At 30.0% G+C, this 19,852-nt stretch overlaps 2 protein-coding genes across 3 annotated transcripts; both read left to right on the top strand.

Moving 5' to 3' along the window:
* Positions 1 to 3,981: 3,981 nt before the first annotated feature.
* Positions 3,982 to 7,481, top strand: LOC145950937 (uncharacterized). Of its 2 annotated transcripts, XR_014428761.1 has the most exons (3): positions 3,982 to 5,964; positions 6,037 to 7,040; positions 7,127 to 7,481. XR_014428761.1 is itself a non-coding variant. In XM_083062890.1 (2 exons), the coding sequence occupies exons 1-2, from the start codon at positions 4,198 to 4,200 to the stop codon at positions 6,301 to 6,303; spliced, it is 2,034 nt and encodes a 677-aa protein (XP_082919016.1). In that variant the 5' UTR covers positions 3,982 to 4,197; the 3' UTR covers positions 6,304 to 7,481. The 2 variants fall into 2 exon arrangements, 1 of the variants encoding a protein (XP_082919016.1); XM_083062890.1 differs by having other exon boundaries at positions 6,037 to 7,481.
* Positions 7,482 to 7,945: 464 nt separating this feature from the next.
* LOC109812770 (indole-3-acetic acid-amido synthetase GH3.6) lies at positions 7,946 to 13,578 on the top strand. Its single transcript, XM_020376816.3, has 3 exons — positions 7,946 to 8,441; positions 10,752 to 11,638; positions 12,741 to 13,578. Exons 1-3 carry the CDS (start codon positions 8,134 to 8,136, stop codon positions 13,343 to 13,345), a joined length of 1,800 nt encoding a protein of 599 aa, XP_020232405.1. The 5' UTR covers positions 7,946 to 8,133; the 3' UTR covers positions 13,346 to 13,578.
* The last annotated feature ends 6,274 nt before the right edge of the window (positions 13,579 to 19,852 follow it).

Raw genomic sequence — 19,852 nt, 5'->3', positions numbered from 1 at the left:
GTATCTCATTAAATGTATTTTTAGTAATAATGCTTATCAAAATTTGTAATTTTTGAATAATAATAAAGAAAATACACTATTAACAGAAGAGTCTCAAAGAGAATGTGGCTAGCATTTGTTAACTAAAAATTACATACATTGATCTTTTTCATTTGTTAACGCAATAGAACTGATAAGTCCTTAAGGAAAAAGCAGCATAGCTTTAGAAGCATGGCACCTATGTGTTCTATCCTATTACACAAAAAGTTGAATGTAGATGTGCAACGCACAAGTCTTTTTCCCTGTATATTTTGTAAAAGATAACACGTCTCCTAAACTTAACTCTAAAAGTTTTTCCTCATCATCATCGGTTTCCTAGTTACTAAATTATTCATCACTTTACATTACGAATTATATTAACATGAACTTGTTTACCAAGTGATCGAGCAAGGAATAATATATTCCCTTCTCATTTAATCTAAATTATCCTGAAGCGAAGGACTTAATGTGCATCTACCTATGATTTACATAAATTAAAATTTCGTAAGGTAGATTACAATAATTTTTTTTCTTCTATTTTTAATGTGCCAAAAATTAAACTTTAAGTTTTACATATCTTAGAATATAAATTTAGATTTAATTCAATTTACAAAATTCCACAAAATCATCTTAGAATATTGGTTTGAGGTCAATTCTCAACTCCATAAAGCAACTTATAATATATACAATGTTTTAATTATATTATTAATATGCAGTAACAGATCCAGAAACTTTAGATAGTGGGGCAATATGTATTTATGTATTTATAATATTAAAAATTTTACATATAACTTTTAAAAATATAAATATATCATAATTATTTTTACAAGCTTTTATATCTATGATTATAATTAAATATGAAAATAAATTAGATCAAACTAGATTATATTATAATTTAGTAGGTTTGAACCTAATTTTTTTAAAAAATTATTATTCTAAATATAAATTTTTTATCTATCATAGACATTTTTTAAATTTTGGTTAGAAATACAATCCCAAAAACCTACTTTATAATAATTTAACATTAATAAAAACATACAAATACATATGTTAAACTTTATAAAAATCAAGTTTAATTTATTTATGATATAAACATATTTTTAATATCTAATATAAATTTTTAGATGACAATTTATTTTAAAATATATTTTATATTAAAAATTCTAAATAGAACATAAATCTTTTAATATTTTTTATTTTGATTTTTTAATCAACGTATACAATAAATAGAAAACACAAAAGATAAATATGTGCTACAAATTTTATTTTTTCAAAAATTAACTTTTTTCAATATATTATATTATATATGTGAGAATTAATATATATATATATATATTATAATTAAACTTTTTAATTTTTTTGACAAATATCAAATAAATAAACATTTCCTATAAATTTATATTATAATTTAAATATATATTTATTTTATTAAAATATAAATTTTATTTTTTAAAATATATTTTTTTTAATAAAAAAATATGTATGTATCAAATGATAGTGGGGTAAGTGCCCCCACTATACTCTACGAGGATCCGTCAATGTTAATATGAGATCTTTGATAATTTACAAAATAAAAGGGAGATATATCATTTTCAATGTTAACATTTTTCTCTCTCTCAATTTTCAATCAAAATGAATCCCATTTTTTATTATTATTATTTTTAATTTTAAATGAAAAATAATTAATTAAAAATTTTATTTTCTAGTTTTTTTACATAAAACTTTAATACTAGAGAACTTTTTTCATTTTAAAGTTAATACAAGCTACTATTCTCTGCGAGAATATATAGTGATATTACATATATTATAACCTACCAAAGAGATTCCTAGTTTGCAAATACTTTAATATTCACCAATTTCCTTGCCTTTTATTCATATTATATAGTTGATTGCTATACATCATTTGCACTGAATTTTCATTTTGAAAAATTATACAAATTTTAAAAGCATAATAAAAAGTAAATACCATGAAACAGTATTTTTTAATAGAAAGAACTTTTTTATAAAACGGCAAAAACTTTTGAATATAGAATTTTTTTTCACACTACTCCAACCTCCTCTATTGAGCACACCTGGTAACTTTTAATTAAAATAATTTTTTAAAAAAGGTACACATTTCTAAAAAAAAGGTCATGCGAGTCACAAATTTTAGTCAAAATTATTGTTATTTGTATTGTATATCAATATCACCCATGCACCTACAAATGAAGAGTGACTATAATAAAAGTTTTTAATTGAGTGTGATATAAAAAAATGTTATTATATATATATATAATTATTTATACATATAATTTAATTATTGATTTTAAATGAGATTCAATAATTAATGTTTTGTGTGAGTGTACCTTATACTTATATTATATATATTTATAATATAAATAAAAATAATTTTTAATAATAAATATTATGTGATTACAAGATAATTTGTTTTTTTTAGCGAATTAGAATTAGAAACTTGTTATTATGTACGAGTCAAGTATGAAGGGCGTCAAAATAAGATTATCCTAACCTCAAGCGTGTGGTTCAGCGGTAGGGGTTGATCCACGCTTAAGCAAGGTCAGGGGTGAGTTCGAATCCTGCCTTGTGTATACAGCCGCGTTAAATCTTGGGGCCAGCTATCCCACCCTTTGAGGTGCCTCCCTCGTAGCGAGAAAATTAGTCACTGCTACCAGTGGTGGATACTCGAGGGAAGAACAAAAAAAAAAAATTATCCTATACAAGTAAATTTATACATATATAATAGTTAATAAATTTTAATATGGTAGTTATATTATAATTAATTACGTAGAAGAAGGATGGAAGGGGGTGAAATAGAAAGTCGTGCGTAGGAGTAGAAGTAGAATCAAGTTACGGAAAGCGCTGGCGGTATAGCCAACAAGCGGCGGAGTAATTGCACGCCTGTACCCAGTACGCACCTGTACTTTCCCTTACTTTACTCCATTCAATTTTCTTTTTTTATACTCGCAACGCATTTTCTATTTTTTTATTTCATTTTTTCCTTTGTAAATATCTCTCTTTCATCTTTGGATGCAATTTTTTATTTTCCTTCTTCCATCTTTTCTTGACTTCCTTTCCTATCCGTTTCCTATGGGCTATACCCTAATTCAAAACCTAGAGTTAGCCTTTCCCTACCTACCTACTAACTAGCTAGCTACGAAATTTCAATGGTATCCCTCGATGTTAGGAATATAGTGCCAAGTGGTGATATATAGAGTAACTGTAATTAGTCTACTCTCACATGATCAGCAATTAGTTTTTATATTTCACATTCACAAATAATTTTTAGGGTTTGTAGAGTAAAACTAATTTATAACATTGAGAAATGATTTATTCAAGTAGATAATTTAAAGTGTGTTTGGTAAAATTAATTTATAAATTTCTTAAATATATGGCCAAACATTCTCTTAACTTTTGATTAATGATAACCAAATGAAGTTTAGTTTGATGATTAGTTACACTAGTGCAAAAAAGGGTATTTACGTCACCCAATTTACGTCGCAAACCACAAACACCGACGTTGTAAAAACGCGGTGGCAGTTTCGTAAATAAGTGGAGACTAATTTACGTCGGACCTCTCGTAGACCGACGTAAATTAGGCAATTTACGTCGGGTACCTCTATTCCGACGTAAATTTACGTCGGAGTCCACCAAGGCCGACGTAAATTTACGTCGGTGAAGCCGTGTCCGACGTAATAGTTCTCCAATATTACCCCCAAAGTCCCATTTTCATTCCCGCGCTCACAGTTTATACGAAATCCTCTGAATTACTTGAGTCTCCCACTGCGTTTACGGCTACATTCAACGTATCCAAGTTTGTAAGTGTCAGCACGTTGGTCGTTTGAGGTTAGTTTGTTGTCCCCGTAATTTATTTGTTTTTTTTTTGCTAGTTGTTCCTCTGGAACGGCCCGTTCTGCAAGGAGAACGGGCCGTTCTCCTTGCAGAACGGGCCGTTCTCCTTGCAGAACGGGTCGTTCTCCTTGCAGAACGGGCCGTTCTGCAAGCAGTACGGGTCGTTCTGCATGGAGAACGGCCCGTTCTGCTGGAATTTTTTTTGTTGTAATTTGTTGATCTGGAACGTAATTGACCTTTAGTTTACCATAGATTTTTTAGGGTTGTAGTTTAGGTTAAAAAAATTATGAATAACTGAGTCAATAGTTAATTTGTGTTAATATATAGATAATGAATCGAAGTTGGATGAATGCAAGTCGCATTAGTCAAGAGTACAGAAATGGAGTTGAAGAGTTCTTACAATTTGCAAGAGAAAATGGGAAACTCATCAAAGGGGCATATTATTGTCCATGTGTTCGATGTTTGAATCAGATACGTCAAGAAGTTGGAGAAATACGTGATCACCTGTTTATATATGGTATTGTGAAGAGTTATACAGTATGGACATGGCACGGAGAAATATTAGACATTCCAACAGTGTCAACAACTGAAAATTTTGAAGGGATGAACGATAACTTAGAAGAGATGATACGTGATGTTGGTGAAGAAAATTTTGAAAGAGCACATGTGTATGATACCTTAAAGTCTGATTTTGAGCAACCATTATACCCAGGATGCAGTATGTTTACAAGATTATCAGCAACTTTAAAATTGTTTAGTTTAAAAGCAAGAAATGGTTGGACTGATAAAAGTTTCACAGAATTGTTGGAGTTATTGAAGGAGATGCTTCCAGAAGATAACACGTTACCTAATCGCAACTATGAGGCAAAAAAGATACTATGTCCAATGGGTTTGGAGTATAAGAAGATACACGCGTGCCCTAATGATTGCATATTATATACAAATGATTTTGCTACACTGAAAGTGTGTCCCACATGTGGATTTTCGCGGTTCAAAAAGAAAACTGATGGAAGTAATGGTGAGGAAGAAATAGAGGGTCCCCCTGCTAAGGTCTTATGGTATTTGCCAATAATACCTAGGTTTAAAAGATTGTTTGCCATTAAAGAAGATGCAAAAAACCTCACATGGCATGAAAATGGTAGAAAATGTGACAACTTTCTTCGACATCCAGCTGATTCTCTGCAATGGAAGAGGATTGATGAAACATTTCCAGAATTTGGTGCAGAGTCAAGAAACTTGAGAATTGGTTTAGCTACAGATGGCATGAATCCTTATGGGAACTTAAGTAGTAAACACAGTTCATGGCCAGTTTTGTTGGTCATTTATAATTTGCCTCCTTGGCTATGCATGAAGAGAAAATATATTATGTTGTCTATGATGATATCAAGTCCCCGACAACCAGGAAATGACATAGATGTGTATCTTAGTCCATTGATTGATGACTTGAAAATGTTATGGGACACAGGAGTGGAGGTGTTTGATGCATATCGTGAAGAAAAATTTACCATGCGTGCAATGTTATTTTGCACAATAAATGATTTTCCAGCATATGGTAACCTGAGTGGGTATAGTGTGAAGGGTCATTATGCATGTCCTATATGTGAAGAAAACACAAGTTATACCCAATTGAAACATGGGCAAAAGACTGCGTACACTAGGCATCGTAAGTTTCTTGTTCGTAGTCATCCATACCGTAGATTGAAGAAAGCATTCAATGGAAGTCAAGAGGATGAAATTGCCTCGACACCGCGCAATGGTGAAGAAGTATATCAACGGGTGAAGAACATTAACATTGTGTTCGGAAAGACGCAAAAGAAGTCAACTGAGAGAAACACTGATGTACCAAACCAGTGCGAGTTATATGTTGAGGATGACCCCCCACGGTTAGTGGCTATTGGCCGAGTATTTGAGGGTGGCTCAACCATCCATGGTGTCCCTCTACAGCCAGACTGGACACGGGTTGTGGTTGACCAAGTTCAAGATGCTGCTGCTCCAGTGCCTTTGCCCAATACAGAGGTTCAACTAGTGGGGCAGGCAACCGACACATTCTTAGCTTGGCCAAAATGTTTGGTCATGCCGCTTTCAGCACGGGCAAAGGTAATTATATTATTGCTCTTTTAGATTCTTATAATTCTATTATTGTTTAACTAATTTTGATTATTTCTTTAGGATTTTATCGATCGTGGTAAGGAGGTCATGAGAGAACCTCATGTTCATGATGCTAATATCGCAGAAGCTGAGGATGATCCCATATCTAAGCTTCTAATCAAATTACCACGATTAAAGAAGCAACCAATTCAATTGCAGTGGGACATTAGAGTTTTTGGAGTTGATAGCTCTGATGTTCCACTATACATATCTCTGTCTGATGCATTAGAGATTGTTGGGGGAAACTCCATGTTAAATATATCTGTCATACAGTTGTGGGCCATGTAAGTCATATTTGCTTTTATGAGTCTAAATTTACAATAATTACATTTAACTTATAATAATTATTTGTGTTAGGTACATGAACAAATTGAGTGTGGAGCAAGCACAAGCAGAAGTATATGGATTTTTTGAGCCTCAATCCATCCAAAAATCAGGAAACACTCAGGTCCAGATCCAACAATATATGCAAACATGGATGAGTGACTCAAGAAGACATATATACATGGCTCCATACATTGACGGGTTAGTTTTTTAATTGATTTTTTAATCATGATAATTTTTTAACTGATTTGTTTGTCATACAATGTAGGTCTCATTGGCAGTTAATGGTAATCATTCCTAAGGAATATACCGTGGTGTGGTTTTGTTCACTTCATCGAAAACCAAGCCAGGAAATTAAAAGCCAATTACATGGGTAACTAAATTTTTTCATTATGTTTTAACACTGTAATTATATATATTGGCTAACATTTATTTTTATTTCAATTAATTAGAATCGTGTCTGGAGCTAATATATTAAGTGGAAGAGCCAGATCATCAAAGTCATTGCATTTCATATATCCTAAGGTTAGCAAATTAATTCATACAGTCAATAATATTTAAATTTATTGACTTTGGAATTAATAGTTATTTGTTTCTCATTTTAGTGTAATAAGCAAAAAGACTCGTTTGAATGTGGCTATTACATCATGTATTGGATGAAAGCCATAGTTTCTGCGGGTATTATTGATTCTTGGGCGCAGGTAATTCATATCAAAAATTATTTAACTATATTTACCTTTAGAATAATTAACATTGCATATTAATGACACTTAAATTACCCTTTCAGGTCTTTCAAGATCCATCTCCATTGCCCGAAGATGAGATGCTCAAGATAAGAGAACAATGAGCAACTTTTTTTCTAAGTTTAGTTAGTTAGATATTATGTTTGTAGTTTGATAGTTAGTTATTTAGATAGCATTGACAAACATGTTTTATAGCTTTTTTAGGATAATAGGATTTACATTGTCATAATTTATGTTTTTTAAGATTTATATATTATTTTCCTTTTGTCATTCAATTTTGAAATACAATTTGAATTTCTATTCTGGACTGCCTGGTTTAGATTTGGTATTCTGGATTATATTTATATGCAGGTGTTGGGTATATCAATTTACAAACGTTTTTAAAAAAAAAACTGCCACAATTTACGTCGGGCCTTGCAATGACCGACGTAAATTTACGTCGGACATGGCGTTGTCCGACGTAAATTTACGTCGGTCATTGCAAGGCCCGACGTAAATTTACGTCGGACAACTCCATGTCCGACGTAAATTTGGGGCATGAATTTGCCTCTTTTTACGTCGGTCTGGAAAAATTACCGACGTAAATTTACGTCGTCTTCCAGAGGCGACGTAAATTTACGACTCCCGTATTAACGTCGGACCCTTTTCCGACGTAAAAGGCCCAAAATACACGACGTAAAACACCCTTTGTGTACTAGTGTTAATAAAACATTAAACCTAGGCCTACCCTTCCACGAACCTTCTTGGATATGTCATTTTTAAGTTTACTGTTTCATTTTATTTTGTTTTCATTGGACTCAACTCTGAAGTGGTTTTAAAGTTCTAACCACGTTCCCTTGCTCCCTATATATATGTCCTTTCACTTGGATTTGTTTTCCAACCCACTCGTCCTTGTTAAGTCCAAATTCCCAAGTCAGCTCTCCACCACATTGTTGCTTCAATTCCAGTTCTATTCCCCATTTCCCATCAACACCTTTTTACTATATAGTTCTTATTATTAATATTTAACACTAAGTAGCTACATATACCATATCTATTTATATCTATAGCCATGCCTGAGGCTCCTAATACTAGCAGCATCATTGAGCAAAAGAATAAGAAAGCACTGAAATACATTGAGGATGTTACGAGCAACGCTGGTGAAATTCAGAAAAGGGTCCTCGCTGAGATCCTTTCTTCTAGTGCACACGTTGAGTACCTTCAACGCCATGGCTTAGATGGGTGCACAGACAGTGACACTTTCAAGAAGATCATGCCTGTGGTAACATACGAGGATTTAAAGCCAGATATTGATCGTATAGCTCATGGTGATACCTCCCCCATTCTATGTTCCAAACCTATTTCTGAGTTCCTCACTAGGTCAGTATATACTATTTATATCATAAAGTTCTTCCTCGTCCTCAATTTCTTTCATTTCTATTTTTAATTTAATTTGTTATTATCATTCTTACAATTGAAATCTTACACTCCACTTGGTAATCATTTTTTTTTTACTGAGAAATAACAATGCTTTTTGGACGCCTCATCATTTGAGACACATTATATCAATGATCTCATTTTTTTTAATGATATGATATCACTTATTTTATCTACATTTTTTTTCTCTCTTTTTTCTTTTTCTCTATAGGTGTCTAGTAGCATCCGGAGTGTACAAATATATTTTCCCGAAATATTTTGATCGCATATTCTTATGGTTCTTGTACTCGATAAATGATATTATTTTTTTATTTTAAGAAAAATGTACTTTTCACACCATAAGAGGTGAATACTCTTTGGGCGCGAGACAGGATTAAAAGAGAAAAAAAATAATGATGTTAAAAGAATATATATATATATATATATGGGAGAAATATAATTTAAGTGTATAAACTAACTAAAAAACTGTAAAAATGACGTGATGTGAGTCATATGGTGCAGGAAAGAACAATGAACATTCCCTTTTTTTTTTTTTTTTTTTTAAAAACATTTATTTTGCATAAGTTATTTTACCTTCATTTATATCGTATCTCATGAGATAAAATATTGCTAGAGTAGCGTGAGACAATAGAAGAGCTAAAGAAGCTTTTTTTTAAGGAGTGTAAGAGGAACGTGCAAAAAAAAAAGTTGATGTGAAATAAGTTGTCTTTGGAACATGCATGCATATGTGAAATCAAGAATTAGAGGTGGGCAAAAAAAAACTGAACTGGTGGTGAACTGAACTGAACTGTACTATAAAAAGTTGAACTGTTTTTAAAAAAATTGAACTGAACTGTTTAAAAAAACTGAACTGAACTGAACTGTTGGAAAATTAACTGTATTGAACTATAAAACTGAACTGAATTATAAAAATTGAACTATTTTTATAAAAGGATAAAAATTAAATGTGTCTAACATGTTATGTTTTAATGGATTAACTCGATAGTCTAATAACCAAAATTTTAGAAAGAAAAAAAAGTGATAAAAAAAATTGTATCAATTTTATTTTGTCGAACCTAACGGATCAATTGAGCTATGTTGGACTACTTATTTTTAGGGTTAAAATTCACTGAGTTTGTTTGACTTAATTTTATATTTTTTCTTTGAAAAATTTAAATAAAATGGAAAATAAAGTAAAGTTGACAAATATGTCCTATTTTAATAGATCAATGAGTCAAAATTGTTCAATTCAAAATATCATAATAGTTCAGTGCAGTTTAAATTGTAGTTCAGTTCAAGTTTTTATAATATAGTTAAGTTAGTTCAATAACACAAAAAAATAGTTCAGTTCAGTTCGTCTGAACTAATATTTAGTTTAGTTCAGTTCATGAGAACTACTTTTAAGTTCAGTATAGTTTTTATAAGTTCAGTTCAGTTCAGTTCATTTTGCCCACCCTATCAAGAATGATATTTGTACACTTATTAATTATAATTAAATATCGACATCCATTATTTTTTTATTTCTCTTTTCTTTATCACGTTCATTATATCTTCTAGCATACTTATTTTTTTTATTTTATCAAATACTATATAATGTGTCCACAGATATTTTTTGTTGGGAAAATAAAAATTCGTGATGAATATTTATTGAATAATGTTCAACTTGAGAATAGGGAGGTGAGAGACAAAGAAAAAAAAATTGAGAGAAAAGAAAATTTTAAGAGAATGAAATGTATGAAATAAATTTGTAATTATCCATATTATTTGAATAATTATGTAATATAACAAGAAGTTTTATAGTGATCTTTAGACACTTCAATCAACAAAACATTCCATTATCACCACTCACTCCTAACTTTTCTTTCTCTTTTTTTGTCACACACTTCGATCATTAAAGACAAAACTTAAACTACAATATTATATATAATGTTTTGCACTATATTTTTCAATTAAAAAATTAAAATTTTACTTTAATAATATGTATTTATATTTATTTTAATTTTAATAATATACATTTTTACATATTAACAAAATAAAACAATAATTCTAATTTAAAAAATAACATGAACCATCTTTTTATTATATCAAAGTTTTATTCTTATATTACTTATTTTTCATCTTTTTATAATATCTTGAGTGTTGAAATATGTTTTTTCCAAATAAATAATAAGAAGAGATAAAAGAGATGTCCCAAGTAAGACAACAAATAAAGATGAAAAAATATTATTAAGAAGGGTGAGTGAAATAACATTATATTCCATTGATTGAATTTAGCTCTGGAACTTCTGGTGGGGAGAGAAAGTTGATGCCAACCATAGAAGACGAACTAGAGAGGAGATCACTGCTCTACAGCCTCTTGATGCCAGTGATGTCTCAATTCGTTCCTGGTTTGGACAAAGGCAAAGGAATGTACTTTCTGTTCATAAAATCCGAATCCAAAACCCCTGGTGGACTCCTGGCTCGTCCAGTTCTAACCAGCTACTACAAAAGCTCACACTTCAACAACACCAAAACACACTCACACGACCCCTACACAAACTACACTAGCCCCATTGAAACCATTCTCTGCCTAGACTCTTACCAAAGCATGTACTCTCAAATGCTATGTGGACTTTTTTTAAACCACCAAGTTCTTCGCGTTGGCGCAGTTTTCGCCTCCGGTTTCATCCGTGCCATCAAGTTCCTCGAGAGGCATTGGCTCAGGTTGTGCCACGACATAAGACATGGGACCATAGACCCTGAAATCACCGACTCCTCAGTTAGAGAGGCTGTTATGAAGATTCTTAAACCCAACCCCGAGCTTGCGGATTTCGTAGAGGGTGAGTGCAAGAAGGGGTGGTGGAAGGGGATCATTACTAGGTTGTGGCCGAATACTAAGTATGTTGATGTTATTGTTACTGGGACCATGTCTCAGTATATTTCGGTGTTGGATTACTATAGCGGTGGCTTGCCTCTTGTTTGCACCATGTATGCTTCGTCTGAGTGTTACTTTGGCCTCAACTTGAACCCTTTGTGTCAACCCACTCAGGTGTCTTACACGCTCCTTCCCACCATGGCATACTTTGAGTTCTTGCCGCTTGATAAGACAAAGGAATGTTTGGTTGATCTTGTGGATGTTGAGTTGGGTCAAGAGTATGAGCTTGTGGTCACCACCTATGCAGGTAAAGTTCCAATTCACATCAATTTCAGGAAAAAAAAAAGTTTTTCATTTTAAGAAAATGTTTATTGTGGAAAAAGTTTTATGTGAAGAGTGAAATGTGAAACACTCATTTCTTTCTTTTAAACTTTATTTTGGTTGGAATAGATTTATGAATTTTATAACCTTTTTGTTTGTATAATTAAAAATATTTAATTTTATCTCTCTATATATATATATATCATTTTTTTAAGTTTCTATATATAATTTTATAATTTTTACATTTTAGCCTCTATGATAATAGATTATAAAAATTGAAAGAAAACAAAATTAACTAATATCTATTATAACTAAGATGAAATATTTTGAACTATAGAAATTGAAAGTTAAAGTTGAAGAAGATGAATAAAAAGATATTTAAACTTTTTTTTTTCTTGCATCATATACCACTCATTATATTTACCACTTAAAAAATTAGTAGATATAAATATATATCTATTAACAGAGAGAGAGAAAACAATTATAGATTTTATATGTGATATGATGTAATAAAAATAAAAGTAATTAATATTAATAGAGATATAATATTACAAGTATTTTTGAAAAAAAGTTTCATAAGCATTTTTAAGAGAGAAAACTAGAAAGAAAAATAAAATAAAATTTTCCTATTAACTTCTTTAAAATTTTTTTAACTCATATACATAAATTAATTTTATAACAAAAAAATAATTTCAATTTTTCTCCCTATATTTTTTAAAATTACTTTATAAGAAATTTCTCTAAACAAACCTAGAGTAAAAGTGTATTCTATCATTACTCATTATTTCTCTCAAATTTCTTTTTCTCTATGGGGGTAGAGTAACAGTATACTTTCCATGCAACATTTTCCTTTGTCAAACACACTCCAAAGTGAAATTTTTGACAAAAATAACTTTTTTTCTCTCCACTTATATGCCCGTCACTGTCTTGATTGGTTAAAGATTGTTTCCCGACACTTTTCAAGAAAAATATTCCCACAAATTAGCATTGCAATTTTTTTTATGTATGAAGTTTTTATTGTGTTTGATTAAATTAATTAGCTTAATTCTAATGCTATAATATATGATACACGATCGATCCACACGCAGGACTTTATAGGTACCGCGTTGGTGACATACTCCGTGTGGCAGGATTCAAGAACAAGGCTCCTCAATTCAACTTCGTGTGCCGAAAGAACGTGGTTTTGAGCATTGATTCCGACAAGACCGACGAGGTTGAGCTACAAAACGCTGTGAAGAATGGAGCCAACCATCTGGCACAATTCGGTGCATCACTCACCGAATACACAAGCTGCACCGACACGTCCACTATCCCTGGCCACTATGTACTATACTGGGAAATTAGCATGAACAATAAGAATGATCAAATTCAGACCCCAATTCCCGCTTCTGTTTTTGAGGAGTGTTGCTTTGCAATTGAAGGGTCTCTCAACAGTGTGTATCGACAAGGAAGGGTGTCAGAGATCATTGGACCATTGGAACTCAAGATAGTGGAGAGTGGAACATTTGACAAGGTTATGGACTTTGCTCTTAGCCAGGGTGCCTCCATAAACCAGTATAAGACACCTCGTTGTGTCAAATATGCTCCAATTGTTGAGCTTCTTGACTCCAAGACCGTTTCTAATTACTTCAGTCCAAAATGCCCACACTGGGTTCCTGGTCACAAGAAGTGGTGCACCCTTGACTCCAAATAATGATACTAGTGTAGGTCCACCATAATTTGCTTTTAACTGTGATTTGTTGTGTTGAATCGTTGAAAAAAAGATCATGGTCCATTTATGTTGTAGTGTCTTTCAAGTTTTTATTATTATCCAATCTAATGTAAGATCTTTTGTCTAAGAATTCTCCTACCCAGTACTTTTTTATATTAGTAGTTAGTAAGTTATATTAACCCAAAGAATAAATTTCTCTTTATCACTCTAACCCTATGAAACTCTCCTTACGTACATCACTTATAACTCTCAAAAGTTACTTATGTCTATCAATCAAGGATAAGGAAAATCACGGTTTTGTAGTATCAACTAATATCTTTGCAGTGAGGAATGGAAATTTAAGTTGAAGTAAGTCTCACGTCCACAGGGATAACAACTATAAATGGTATACAAAGTGTGATGACCGAATACAAAATGTTTAGACATTCTTAGTGAGAGAAATATTAACCACGCATTTTTTTAATGCATTATTTTGAATATATTTATATTATTTGCAAAAAAAAATTGTTAAATATTACATAGTTTTACATCTCACTATTATTTTTGTGAGTTTTTTTTTTATGATTTTTGTAATTTTTAAATTAATTTTAACTAATAATATTGCATCAATTACGAAAAAGAAAATGTGTTACAAAATGTACCGTTATCACCCCTCTCTAAAGACAATATATATATGGTAACTCAAATAGTTAAACCACATCATCCTCTTTCTAAATTGAGCATATATGAAAAATTATAACTTGATATTAGACTCTAATAACTCATATTAGAGCCCATCCGAATTAAAAAGAATAGCAAATTTGTAGGCCACACAAATGGACTAAAGACTACACAAGTTACAATTAGATTATAAGTTTGTTTGGGTAATTTTTTCAAAAACATTTATAAAAGGAAAAATTAAAATATTTTTTTATAAGTTAAAATTAAAATTTTGGAAAAGCTTATAATTTTTTTTATAAATTAATTTATTTATGAAATATTTTATTTTTTCTTTTTAGCTCCTAATTTTTTTTAAATTACCCAAATAAATCTTATTAAATAAACCAACCTAATTGAATTTGAGAAGAAAAAAGTGTTAGAGAAATAATAAAGCTCACATCAACTAGGATAACAACAATGAAAGAGCATATATGTAGAATGTTTGAGTTAAAGAAATCTAGACTTTTTTTGACAACAGTCCAGTCGACATCACTTTCTGTATTGGATGTGCACTAGAAATTCCAAGTTAATCATCACTTGGGATCATCTAAATTCAATAACAAAATGATGAGGTGCAATTTGAAAGGGATGACAAGTAGAATTCTAGTTGAAATATTCACCTCCAAATATTGGGGAATTGACTCACGCCACAGTGTAACAGTAGATGTAGACGGATGAAGGACTGTAATTTGGGTTTGCCATGTAGGGTCACTTCTTTACTTTTCTTGTCTCTACCTTTTCCCACTCACCATTCTCCCAATATCGGGCACAATACATGTACCAAATTTGATTTCCATGCGTCTCAATCTCAAACAATATTTTTGTGAAAGGAGCTTATCATTTTTCTTTTTTTTTTTTTTTTTTTTTTTTTTTTTAGAAAAAGAGAAACTTATCATTATCTTAACTTTAATGTTTAAAAATTAGTATTCTTATCAATAAAAAAAATATTATAATGATGACAACAAATTTTAAATCTAACACATTTTTTATACTACTCTAATTACACTAAAAAATCAATATATATATATATATATATATATGTTTATTTATTTATGTATTTTACATGGTGTTTGTTTAAAAAGAAAAACACCAAAGAATTAGAGTGGAGAGAGAAGAAATATTTGGTGATTTTTTTTTTATCATTTGTTTAAGAAGATATGGCTCATGAAAAAAATTTATGAACGTGAGGTTCAGTTTGTAAATTTCTTCACAAATATGAGGAGAAATAAGGAAGAGAGAGTGAAATTATTTAAATTTTTTTTAATATTTCTATCTCCGAAAACTCTTTCATATGAATATACAAATATATCAAAGAGTGTTATTTGAAAAAGAATCTCATCAAAATGTCAAACCAAAATTTGTTGATTGTGTTTTGGCCAAAATGTGTTGTGTGTGGTCATTAATAAAATTGAAAGTCTACGATTCGGCGATAGAAATGAATAGGGACTGAATGTACGAGTTTTATATTCAAATAGGGACTCTTTTATTTGAATGGTTTTTGTTCTTTTTATTATATATTCGTTTTATTTGAATATGATTGTTCTTTTATTCGAATAAAACAATGTTTAAGAAATTATTTTTATTCAAATAAATATGTTATTTATTCGAATGAATAAAATATTTATTCAAATAAAACTTCTTCCAATCATCAAATTATCAACATTCAACTATCAAAAATCTAATCATCTATATACATTAACCCACATCAATATATAAAGAACTAACAACATATATACATAAACTTATAACATGTATTAGATTCAACTAACCTATACATGTTCACCATTTTATCAACAAAACAACACATTTTCAAAAGGCATCCCATCATGATGCCATCCTCCCCATGCTTGACATCAATGAGGTAGAGAGCTATTGGGCTCGCTTACGCCCAACACCAATCTACTTGTGCCTAGTGTGAATGAGGTAGAGAGCCTTTATGGCAATCACGCCTAGCGTGGTTAAACCCATGTCTGCCCTCATTTCAAGTAGAGATCATTTGCTTGACTTATGCTCGGTGTCACTCCATTGACGCTCGAAATCAATATTTAGGCAGAGAGTTTCTATCTTAATCATATTGGGTGCCACTCAACTTAGGCTTGTCATCACCAAGTCAAAGGTTCTTGTCTCTCATATCACGCCTGATACCATTCAATCAATGCCTGACATGACCAAATTAAAGAACTCCCCTCAACCTCACGTCCAGTGCTACCAATCCTGTGCTCAATAAGAGTGAGGCAAAGAGCTTTGAAGTTGCATCCAGTGCGATGGAGAAATCTGCAGTCAACAAATTCATGAATTAACTCAAATTCACTTAAAACTAAAAAATTCCAAGCATACAAAGGAAAAATAAACACTACACAATATAAGCATTTCATTTCTCACCAAAACAATTATATGCAACCAAGAATCAATGAAGATTTACCCAAAATCTCCCTAATACCTCTTCAAACATTCAAAACCCCACAACACACAAAATTCATCATTTAATCATCAACACAACCATGATTTGGATGCAATCAAACAACATATAACATCAACAACCAACCAAGATTCAGTTCTAGCTTCCCTTGCCTCAGGATCACTCTGAAAAAAAGGAAGAAAAGAAATCCAATGAGGCAACTCCACACCGTGGTCCTCACATCTCAGTTATAGTTTATCCAACACTGAATCTAAACACAGCAAGATAGTCACACTCTGGGGAAGGATCTAATGCTCAAAGAAGTCAATAACACAAAGAGAAATCTCACTAGCTCCAAAGCACTTCTTTATAGACTATCTCTCTAAATTTCTTAAGAATGAACTTATGAAACTCAAGTCTTAAAAGAAACCTAATATACCTTTTCCTCGGGATCAAACTAGACCTTTGTTCAAAGAAACCCCTAATGCCTAAAACTCCTCAAGAATTTATAACGATAAACACCACAACATATAATTCAACATAATGAACATCAATTAATAAAAATGTATAATGTTATAGAAAACTTGGGTTTGATGTGTTATTTTCTTAACATTAAGGTAGTACAATCAACAACTAGAATTTTTGTGTCATAAAAGAAGTATGTTCTAGAGATTTTGAATAGATTCCAAATGGAAAAGAGCAATGTAGTTTGCCCTCCTACTTCTACAAACTTGAAGTTCAAAAGGGATTTACACTACAAGAAAAATGTAAATTTTCGACAGATATTTCCATTAGAAATTTTTGACAGAATTTTCCGTCAAAAATTTCCGACGGAAAAAAAATAAATCCGTCAGAAATTTTTGACGGAAAATTTTTGATGGAAAATTTCGTCAGAAATTTTCGACGAATTTATATTTCCATCAGAAATTTCTGACGAAAATATAAATCCGTCAGAAATTCTTATTTTTAATTCTTATTTTTAATTTCTTATTTTAATTTCTTATTTTTAATTTCTTATTTTTAATTTCTTATTTTTAATTTCTTATTTTTAATTTCTTATATATATTTGTAGTATTAAAAATTTTATATATCTTTTAAAGGTATAAATATATATTATAATTAAACTTTTTTAAAAAATTAATTCATTATTAAGAATTTTTTTTATCACATGAGAATTAATTTCCTTCAAAAATTTGACAGATATCAAATAAATAAACATTTTTTCTGAATATATATATTTATTTTATTAGAATATAATTTTTATTTTTTAAAATATATTATTTTTTTAGATAAAAAATTATGTATATGTCAAATAGTAGTGGGGGCAAGTGTCCCACTATTCCAAACGTGCATCCGTCCCTATATATATATATGTGTGTGTGTGTATATACATACATATATATATATATATATATATATATATATATATATATATAATATAGAGGGTTATAATTATACCGGTGTAACTTTTACTAAGTATTATGCCGCTCAATAACTTTATATTAAATGTGAATTTTGTAAATCCAACCGTTAAATTGAAAGTTCATATCACTTTATACGTGTATATCAAATTTTGTTAAAATTGAACAACAACCGGAAGGTAATCAAAGTGTTCATATTTTAGTGTATTTTGAAATGAATATATTACATCAATTTTATTTTATAAAAATGAAGTATCAAATCATCGTGGATTAATATAAATTTTTGTATATATAATCTATAAGAGATATGAACTTTCAATCTAACAGTTGGATTTACCAAATTCACATTTAATATAAAGTTATTGAGCAGATATAATCTATAAGAGATATGAACTTTTAATCTAACAGTTGGATTTACCAAATTCACATTTAATATAAAGTTATTGAGAAGTGTAATACTTAGTAAAAGTCACATTTAATATATATATATATACACACACACACACACACACACACACATATATATATATATATATATATATATATATATGAGGGGGTTATAATACTACAAGAAAATGACGATTTTGCGACGGTTATATGGCCTACATTGCGACGGTTAGAACTGCCGCAAAGACAACATTGCGACGGTTTGGGAACCGTCGCAGAATCGTCCGTCACCAGGCAATTTTGTGACGGTTATCAGAACCGTTGCACAAACCGTCGCAAAATTGGAATTGCGACCGTTTCATCAACTGTCGCACCAAATGCCTCTATATTAACATTGCGACCCTTTCATCAACTGTCGCACCAACTGCCTCTAAATTAATATTACAACCCTTTTTTTACCTGTCAGAAATTATAATTTTTTTTTATTTTAATAAATTTATTAATGTAACAATCCTCATATTTGGCCTTTCAAGGATTTTATTTCACGATATTTCACTGTTTAGCATGTTTTATCCTTACTTGTGCAATTTCTAGGAAACTTCCCAGAAGGTCACCCATCCCTATACTACTCCAGGTCAAGCACGCTTAACTGTGAAGTTCTGATGAGTAAGTTACCGAAATGTATATGTATGTTGTCAGTATAACTTGTACAAATTAATTCATTTAAGTCATCATCAAATATACAATCTCATATTTGTACTATAATAATAATATATAATAATTTTATATTACAAATAATAACAATAATAATAATAATAATATATTTAGTTATTCTTTATTTATATGTACTTACTTTTATAATTAACATCTACTTATTTCGATTTAAAATTATAATTTAATTTTTTAAAATTTTTTAATTTATAATGACAATATAATTTATAAAATTATAAATATTTATTTATTACATACTTATAAATTAAATTTTAATATTTTAAATAAATTATTAATTAATTTAATATATTTATTTACCTTAAATCAAACATATAAAATTCAAAAAAAAATGTATTTATATCCTTGTTTTATTTTCTAATTATCAACTATTAATAAAATACTAACTTAAAATCTTATTTAATTATATATAATATTCTCATATCAAATTTAAAACCAGTTCTTACATTTTCGACAAATATAAATTTTTCTGAAATATTCCATCAATAATATAGCTTTTCCTACAAAAATTTTCTCATCGAAAATATAAATTTTCCGACAGATTTAATTTTGTTTTTATAAGAAATCATCTTCGATTAATATAATATTTTGTATATATGATATAACAGTAAAAGATTTTCAATTTAACGATTAAATTTACAAAATTCACAGTTAATATAAATTAAGTTATTGAGTGGTGTAACACTTAGTAAAATTTACATCGATGAAATTATAAATCCCCTCATATATATATATATATATATATATATATATATATATTAAATGTGACTTTTACTAAGTATTACACCGCTCAATAACTTTATATTAAATGTGAATTTGGTAAATTCAACTGTTAGATTGAAAGTTCATATCTCT

The sequence above is a fragment of the Cajanus cajan genome, chromosome 8 (assembly GCF_000230855.2).
Source record: "Cajanus cajan strain Asha chromosome 8, NIPB_CcT2T_4, whole genome shotgun sequence".
In the NCBI taxonomy this organism is placed as follows: domain Eukaryota; kingdom Viridiplantae; phylum Streptophyta; class Magnoliopsida; order Fabales; family Fabaceae; genus Cajanus; species Cajanus cajan.
This window is presented reverse-complemented; position numbering and strand designations above follow the sequence as displayed.